Here is an 8,143-nt window from a genome sequence, read left to right on the forward strand (position 1 = left end):
TGACTGGGCTGTGGAGGAAGACAACCACACCATCTGCTGACAGGATGGCACAGGCCATGGGGGTGACACAGACGCTGTCCCCATCCATGTGAGCTCCTCGTGACGGATGCCCACCCCAGAGCCCAAGCTCAGAGCTCTCCCACCATGCTGCCCGAGCTGTAGCACTGGTGTGGACAACCTCGCAAGGCCAGCCCAGCAGGGTTCTGCGGGCTACAGGGTCTCGGATGCTGGCAGGCACACCCAGACAGCCCACGGCCACTGCCCAGGGCTGGGACTACCCCTGCTTTGCAGGGCTGGGCTGGAGCTGCTGTGAAAGCCACTGTTGGGCAGAGGCTGTGGGAAGCCACAGGAGGGGGATTCAGACAGCTACTGTGCCGGGGCTTAAGGTGGTGAAGTTTTGCCACAGACAGGATGGAGCTGGTGTGGCTGTATGTGGTGCTGATCCACGTGCAGCACGTTGCTGCTGTGACCTGGCTGTAAGTATGCTTTGTGCTTGTACTGTCTGGGGTGGAAAGCCGCCTAGGGAGGTGCTGTATCAAAGAAAATAGGGCGAGAACAGGGTGGTGGAGGAAGGAATCTGGGCAACCAAATGGCGGAAGGGGCATCTCTGGGAGCATGGAGGGAGAGGGATGGTGCAGACCAGAATGTGGAGCAAGAATGTCCAATTCACAGACAACATGGCCACATCCCCTTCCCTGCCCAATTTCTGCTCTAAGATATGGCTAGAGAGGGTTAGTCCTGCAGAGGTAAGGCCCTGGCTCTAGCCCATCTGCAACTGAACCTCTGCCCTGCCCCACAGGTCCCTGGCCAAGCAGACTTCCCTGAAGGCAGTCCTCCAGGACGCCAGGGGCTGTGATGGCCTGGCAGGGCTGGTGGAAGAGCAGGTCCGCGTTTGCCGGCGGCAGGTGGAAGCCATGGAGGTGGTGCAGCGAGGCACGGAGCTGGCTGTCCTCGAGTGCCAGCACCAGTTTCACTCTCGCTGCTGGATCTGCTCCACCCTGCAGGGGCTGCAGGTCTTCAGCAAGGCCACCATCCAAGGGCAGCAAGGGGGAGGTGGCGCAGGCAGGCTCGGCGTGGTGTCACTCCAGTGTGCCTACTGTCCCCTTGACACATCAGCCTTTCCTGGGCTAGTGTGCAAGGACCCCTCCCCAGAGGGGCCAGTGCCTTCTTCCAGATGCTAGCCTGTCTGTCAGCACAGAGCAAACTGAACCGAATGCTCTTACACGTATTAGCATTCTGGAGAAACTCCTTCCCATTTGGCTACATTTGGCATTTTGGTCCCATTGGACCATCCTGGGTGCCAGCTCTGCAGGCTGGTAAATCTTCTCCCCGACCCCGCCACCCACCCTGCCACAGAGCCGTGTCACTTACTGGCTCCCAGCCTTGGGGGCAGCTGCACTGGGTGAACATCCTGACATCTATTCCTCCCGAGCGGTCTCCATCTGCATGCATCCTTCCTGCACACAGTGACAGCCTCTTTTCCCACACTGTGCCCCATCAGTGCCTTTGCCCTCTGTGCCAATTCTTGTCCTGCTGCAGGCACATGGGAGTCTGCTTTCATCCACGCATTGCTTTTGCTGTGACCTGTGCCTGCAGCCTCAGGGAGCTGCACAAGTGTGGCTGCACAAGGTCCGAGGAGTCAGCTCTGAAGATGAAGGAAGAGAGGTGGCAGGGAACAGGTGGCAGAGGGGAAGGTCCATAGGGGAGACAGACCAGAGAAGGAGACACTTCCATTCTCCACAGGTCTTTGGGAGATCCTCTCAGGGCTTCTCTTTCCTTGTCTCAAGGCCGCTTTCCCTCTGCAGGTTTCCAGTGGTCAGGCTGTTCTGATAACCTGTCTTACAGGATTGCCTTCTCTCAGGCCTTCGTGGACAGCCCTGAGAGGAGCCGTGGTGTCTCCTCCAGCTGAGCGCTCATGAACCTGCACAACAATGAGGCTGGGAGGAAGGTGAGAGCAGGAACAAGGCCTGGGAGCAAGCCTGGCTGCAGGGGCTTCTCCCTGGCTGGGCAGAGCTCAGTCCAGCCCCCATGCCCCAACAGGCACTCCAGGGCAGCCTCGTGTTCCCTGAGGAGTCTGCATCCTGCTGCCTTTCCTAGCCCACCACTGAGCTGGCTCCTACCTGTGTGGAGGGGAGTCCCAGCCTCCCCTACCCACTTCTGTGCAGCCTCCTCTTCCTCACAGAGCCCAGCTATGATTTAGGAAATTTACTCTGTTCTGCTCCGAAGGGCTTCCCTGCCCCTCCAGCCCCTCTTCAATAAAGACATCTGCAGGAGCCACAGTCAGATCTGGTCCCTTGAACATCCTCTGCCTCTGGGCAGATGTGTTCCCCTCCCACAGCCCCGCAGGTCAGAACAGGTCCCCATCCCTCCCTCTGCCTCAGGAATTTCTCTTACAGACCCAAACCATCTTGTTTCCCACAGAGTGGATCTCCTTCTGTTCACATTGGCCTGGCTTAAAAAGACATTTTTGCCCTTTCACTTTCCCCTTCCTCTTCCCTTTCTCGATCCTGCCCCCGCTCTCCAGCTCCCTGGGCGCAGCGTTGGGGGAACAGCAGCAGCATGGGAGGGGTTGGGAAGGGTGTCCCTGGTCTGGCTGGCAGCTGCCTCCTTCTCCACAGGCCCTCCTGGCCCACATGAAGGTGGAGTGCAAGTGCCATGGTGTGTCGGGCTCCTGCGAGGTGCGCACCTGCTGGAAAGTCATGCCTCCCTTCCGCCAGGTGGGCAACGTCCTCAAGGAAAAGTTTGAGGGGGCAGCGGAGGTTTACCCGAAGCGGGTCGGTTCCCGCAAGCTCCTGGTGCCCAAGAGCTCTCGCTTCAAGCCCTACACGGCTCACGTCCTGGTCTACCTGCTGGCCAGCCCGGACTTCTGCGACCGGGACCCTCGGCACGGGATCTCCGGCCCCTCCGGGAACACCGGTGCAGGCGCACATGGCTGGCCACGGACGGCTGCGAGCTGCGGTGCTGCGGCCGCGGCTTCCCCACGGCCCGGGCGGAGCTGGGGAAGCGCTGCAGCTGCGAGTTCCGCCGGTGCTGCTCCGAACAGTGCGAGCAGAGCCGGCTCCTCGTGGAGGTGCACGGGTGCCGCTGAGGGGAGGCTGCCCGGCCACTGCCGAGCCGCAGGGAAGGTGCCCAGGGGTGCCACAGGCTCCTGCGTGCTCCGCACACAGCACCCTCCCGCCGGCCGCGGTGGGCTGCTGCGGTTTGAATTGTTTCTCCGGAGGGAGGGTTGGAGGGCACAGGCCAAATAAACCACTAAATTTAAGCAAAAGACCCAGCCGCAGTGGAAAGCGAAGTGCACGCAAAAGCCTCTTGCTCACATGCTGCGTTTGGGACCTGGAGAGTCCCGGTCTCTGGTCCCTCCCCTGTCTCTGGACGTGCAAGAAATGCCTTCTCCACTGCTCAGCCGTTCTTTTGGCTGGAGAAACGTTTCCAAGAGGAGTTCCAGCAGCTGCCACAGTGAGGCTCCCCTCATTCAGTCTGACCTCAGTGCCAGGGAATGTTACGGAACAAATTATCCTCAGTGCAACCACACAGCACAACCAGGGAATTGGCCCCAACCAGGATGGGTTCATAAAAGGCAGGTCCTGCTTGACCAACCTGATCTCCTTTTCTAAGCAGGTGACCTGCCTAGGGATGAGGGAAAGGCTGTGCATGATATCTTCTACCTGGACTTCGGTAAAGCCTTTGACACCATTTCCCACAGCATTCTTCTGGAGAAACTGGCAGCCCATGGCCTGAACAGGTGCATTCTTTGCTGGGTTAAAAACTGTCTGGATGTCCAGGCCGGAGGGTGGTGATGAATAAAGTTACATCCAGCTGGGAACACCAGTGGGGCTCCCCAGGGCTCAGTGTGGGGGCCAGTCCTGTTTCAGAACTTTATCAATTATTTGGATGAGGGGATCGAGGGCACCCTCAGTCAGTTACTGGATGACATCAGGTTGGGTGGGAGTGTTGATCTGCTGGAGGGCAGGAGGGCTCTGCAGAGGGATCTGGACAGGCTGGATCAATGGTCTGAGGCCGATTGTATGAGGTTTAATAAGGCCAAGTGCCAGGTCCTGCTCTTGAGTCACAACGACCCCAGGCAGCACCACAGGCTGGGGACAGAGTGGTGGGAAGCTGCCCAGAGGAAAAGGACCTGGAGGTGCTGGCTGACAGCGGCTGAACATGAGCCAGAGTGTGCCCAGGTGGCCGAGAAGGCCAATGGCACCTGGCCCGTATCAGCAATAGAGTGGCCAGCAGGACCTGGGCAGGGATTGCCCCCCTGTACATGGTACTGGTGAGGCCACACCTTGAGTGCTGTGTGCAGTTCTGGGACACTCACTGCAAGAAAGACACCAAGGTGCTGGAGTGAGTCCAGAGAAGGGCAACAAAGCCTGTGAAGGGCCTGGAGTGTCTAAAGGAGCTGGAGTGGTTTAAGCTGGAGAAAAGGAGGCTCAGGGGAGCCTTGATCACTCTCTACAACTCCCTGAAAAGAGGCTGTAGCCAGGTGGGGGTTGGTCTCTTCTCCCAGGCAACCAGTAACAAGACAAGAGGGAATGGCTCTAAGCTATGCCAGGAGAGGTTCAGGATGGATATTAGGAAAAAATTTCTTCACTGAAAGGGTGGTCAGGCATTGGAGGCTCCCTAGGGCAGTGGTGGAATCACCACCCCTGGAAGTGTTCAAAAAACAAGTAGACATGGCACTTTGTGATATGGTTTAGTGGGCATGGTGGTATTTGGTCAAAGGCCTTGACTATCTTGAAGGTCTTTACAAACTTTAATCATTTTTTGATTGCTGTCTGGAGAGGCTTTGGAACCTCTCTTGCCACAGCTGCACCTCCTTGTCTCCCTCCTTCACACTCAGCACCCGGAAGGTCTTGTTATGCTGGCATTCCACACGAATCACCTGCAAGGAAAGCCTGAGTTCGCAGGAGTGGTACCACTGCCCATCCTTCCCCAAGGAAAGAGACCTCTGTGGTGGATGGCATCTGGAGGCTGGGATGATGGGGGCACCAGGGGGAAGAGGGGAGGACCAGGTGGGAAGTGGTTCAGCTGATAGCTGAACTGTGTGTTTGCTAGGATACAGGCCAGTCTTCTGTCCTGCTCTGGTGATTTGGGGTTTTGTTACTGCCTAGGAAGCACCCAGCAGATGGGGGAGATCCTGCCCTGCAGGGATATACAGGGATACCACCCCCCACATCGTCCTTGCAAGTCTCACCCACCAATGACATCCCAGTTGTACTGGGCTCGCTATTTGCTCCCCCCTCCCCCAAACACACCCAATTATGTCCTAGAAGGAAAAGCAGTGGGCCAGTGGGTCCAACAGGGACTCAGGGCTGGCTGTAGAGGGGCCAGCTGTGGAAGGGCAGACTGTGCAAAAGGCAGCGCAGCTGCTTCTCACCCTGTAGTTGTGGATGCTCTTCAGGAGGCACTGGTAGCTCTTGAACATGCAGTAGTTGGGATGCTGAACTCCGCTCGAGTCACAGATCTGACGACATGGGAATGAAGGTCAGAGAGAGAAGAGGAGAAGGAGGGATGGGAACATTGACTGGTGCTCACCCACCTTTCTCGAGCCATCCCTGTTTTGGAAGGCGTCGTACTCTGCCTTCAGCCAGAGGGTGACAGCAGGGTCCTTACAGCCATGGATGGCCAAACGGCTGCACCAGTACTCCAGCCTCATCCCTCTCAAAAAGTCTATGTTGTAGTCCTCCAGGGTCTGTGAGGACCTGGACTGCAAAGGGGTGGGATAAAGTGAGCCATGCTTCTTCCTCCCCTTCCCCAACTCCCAGTCCTGGCTCCTCCTTGGGGAGCAGCAGGACATTCAGCTCGCTCGGTACCTTGCCCTCTGCATCCCCGTGCTGGGCTGAGATCTGAGGGTTGATGTAGGTGGAGAAGCTGCCTGAGTCGCAGTGGACGCGGTTCAGGGTCTCCATGTTCTGGCACTGCTCCCTCTTCAGCGAGCAGAAAGCGCAGTCGGGGCACAGGTCCGTGTGGTGCCGCCCAAGGTTGTCACACACCTGGGGTGGATGCAGCGGGGAGTCAGGGGAGAACAGGAGACTGAGAACCTCCCAAAAGAGGTGCCTGAGGAGTTCCTGTATTCCTGGCTTGGAGCTTGCCCCCCTGGTCACCCAGGTCAGCTTCTCCCAGGAGGTGGCCTGCACACAGTGGGGGCCAAAGGTGGACATTGGTATCCTTACCGAGTCTCCAAACCCAAAGACTCTTCTTTCCATCTCCTTCCAGGCCATGGCGAGCATGGATGAGAGACAATTTCCCTCCAGCACTGCATAGCACAGGACCAGCACTGCCTCATCATTCTGCAGGGCTAAAAGGCTGACAGAGAAAGGGAAGGAGGGAGTGATCTCATTCCTTGTCACAAAATGAAGAGATGTGTCTTTAGTCAGAAACTGAAAACAACACCAAAACAAAGCAAAAAATCCCTTCCCAAAGAACCCTTGGACTCTTGGCTAAACTGCACAGAGGAATGGGGCTCTCTGTAGGGTCTGTACATGCCTGTGTAACACAGAGGCCACAGGGGAGTTGGTGCGCATTTGGGGGCATGTGAGAGGGACTGGATGAGGAGCAGAGCTTGAAGAGCTTTCCCAGGGTCCCTGCAGCAGCTGCTGCCTAATATCATCCAAGTGCACAGTGAGGAGATGTTTGTTAGATGTCTGCTGAGTGTTGAATGTGGGGCAGCCGCGTTTGGGTCTGCAGGATGTCACTTATTAAGCCTCCCTCCAAAGTATTTGACACAAACAGGGAAAAACTTGTTAACCATGAATTAACTGTTCCTCCAAACTGACACGGGTAGCTAAAAGTAGAGAATTTAAGGACAGTGGGATCAGAACAATGAGAATATTTGGCATCTCCTAGGGACAATGGAATTTGTAAACATGGTACAGAACTGTTAACAGACAGGGATGGTTGGTTTCAGTCATCATTGATGATGCAGAAGAGGTAACACATGCTCATTAGATATTTGCTTCTCATGTCTGGAAATAAAACCAGTGATAAATAAACAAACTTTTGATCTGACAGAGAGTAAGAAGAGCAGCAACTGCTTATGTTAAAATGCTCTTAAAATCCATGCATGGGCTAACATGTATAGACAAGTTTTCCTGAGAATATCTGAAACTTCTTGGAGACCTTCAGATCAGCATTAAAGAAAAATAAAGAAGAGGTGGAGAACCTGAAGGAAGATCATGAAGATGAGATTTCCTAAGGCCTGGAAAACTCTCTCCTAGAGGTAGAAGCTGAAAAAGCATCACTCAGTTGAGCAAACACCCTAATGGGTACCCACTCAGTCAGTCAGCACTTTTACCAAGGAGGGCTTCAGCTGGAACCTCTCCTTGTCAGCAGGTGGAAGAGTAATGACTTTTGGTGACTGGAATTTGGGGCGAGATCCATTCAAACCAGAAGCAAACTGCCTCTTCCTGGGGTGTTTAGCATAGGAACAGCTGGTGGGGTGCTTCAAAAAGATATCCCAAACTTCTCTTAGGAGAGGAGTCCATGGCTCAACCACATAGCACTGTTTTTTTCTTTGGGGCTCACCAGACATGACTTCATGTCCTGTGCTGAGCAGGAAGGTCAGGGTACGTGGTCAGAGCAATTCCTAGACCTGAATGTTAAAAGAGATGAGCCTCCCAGAAAACTGCCATCCACCTGAGTTTACAAGAATTCTGCTGCTGTCTCTGTCACATCCTTTTCCTCCTCTATCTCTGCTCTCCATCTCTGCTGTGAGTTTTTCTGGCCTCACAGTTGCCAATTTATGAGCTGATTTACCACCTCTGGGTGAGTATAACAGCACTGCTGCTGGTTCTCTCCACTCGTTGACATGCTGCTGAGCTGTTTGTGGATGCACAGAGGTTTCACCATGCTTCAGGGAAAGGGATGGGTCTATCTAAAGCGATTTCCTAATGCAAATCCCTCCCTTGCTTCGTACCTGTGCATGTTATTGTCCTAACCACTGCCCTGGAAAAAGCCTAACAGTGACTGTGAGGCAAGGATCCAAGGGGAATGGGAAAAAACCTCCCAGCATTAAGAAGAATCTGTGGGCTGAGATCAGTAATTGATCCAAGGCAAAAAGAGAAAACTTCAGGTAACAGCTTATCATACTTTTTATCTCAGGATGTGGAAGGACACACAGAGCCTGCTCCAGCTGTTTCTC

At 55.1% G+C, this 8,143-nt stretch overlaps 2 protein-coding genes across 2 annotated transcripts in view; one reads left to right on the forward strand and one right to left on the reverse strand.

The window, feature by feature from the left end:
* LOC103614056 (protein Wnt-4-like) overlaps positions 1-3,836 on the forward strand; it is a 4,051-nt gene extending 215 nt beyond the window's left edge. Inside the window, exons 1-2 of the mRNA XM_017732005.1 lie at positions 1-1,948; positions 2,619-3,836. The exon at positions 1-1,948 is cut by the window's left edge and continues 215 nt beyond it. Coding sequence (XP_017587494.1) covers positions 1,916-1,948; positions 2,619-3,248 — 663 coding nt within the window. The 5' untranslated portion in view covers positions 1-1,915 and the 3' untranslated portion in view covers positions 3,249-3,836. The remainder of the gene's footprint in view (positions 1,949-2,618) is intronic.
* Positions 3,837-4,682: 846 nt separating this feature from the next.
* ACRBP (acrosin binding protein) overlaps positions 4,683-8,143 on the reverse strand; it is a gene marked incomplete at its 5' end in the record, with an annotated part of 10,289 nt that continues 6,828 nt past the window's right edge. The window contains 5 exons of the mRNA XM_017731660.1: positions 4,683-4,885; positions 5,381-5,467; positions 5,543-5,710; positions 5,817-5,996; positions 6,177-6,309. Of these exons, the coding sequence (XP_017587149.1) occupies positions 4,757-4,885; positions 5,381-5,467; positions 5,543-5,710; positions 5,817-5,996; positions 6,177-6,309 (697 nt within the window). The remainder of the gene's footprint in view (positions 4,886-5,380; positions 5,468-5,542; positions 5,711-5,816; positions 5,997-6,176; positions 6,310-8,143) is intronic.

This window comes from Corvus brachyrhynchos, unplaced genomic scaffold (assembly GCF_000691975.1).
Source record: "Corvus brachyrhynchos isolate BGI_N302 unplaced genomic scaffold, ASM69197v1 scaffold3, whole genome shotgun sequence".
Classification (NCBI taxonomy): Eukaryota; Metazoa; Chordata; class Aves; order Passeriformes; family Corvidae; genus Corvus; species Corvus brachyrhynchos.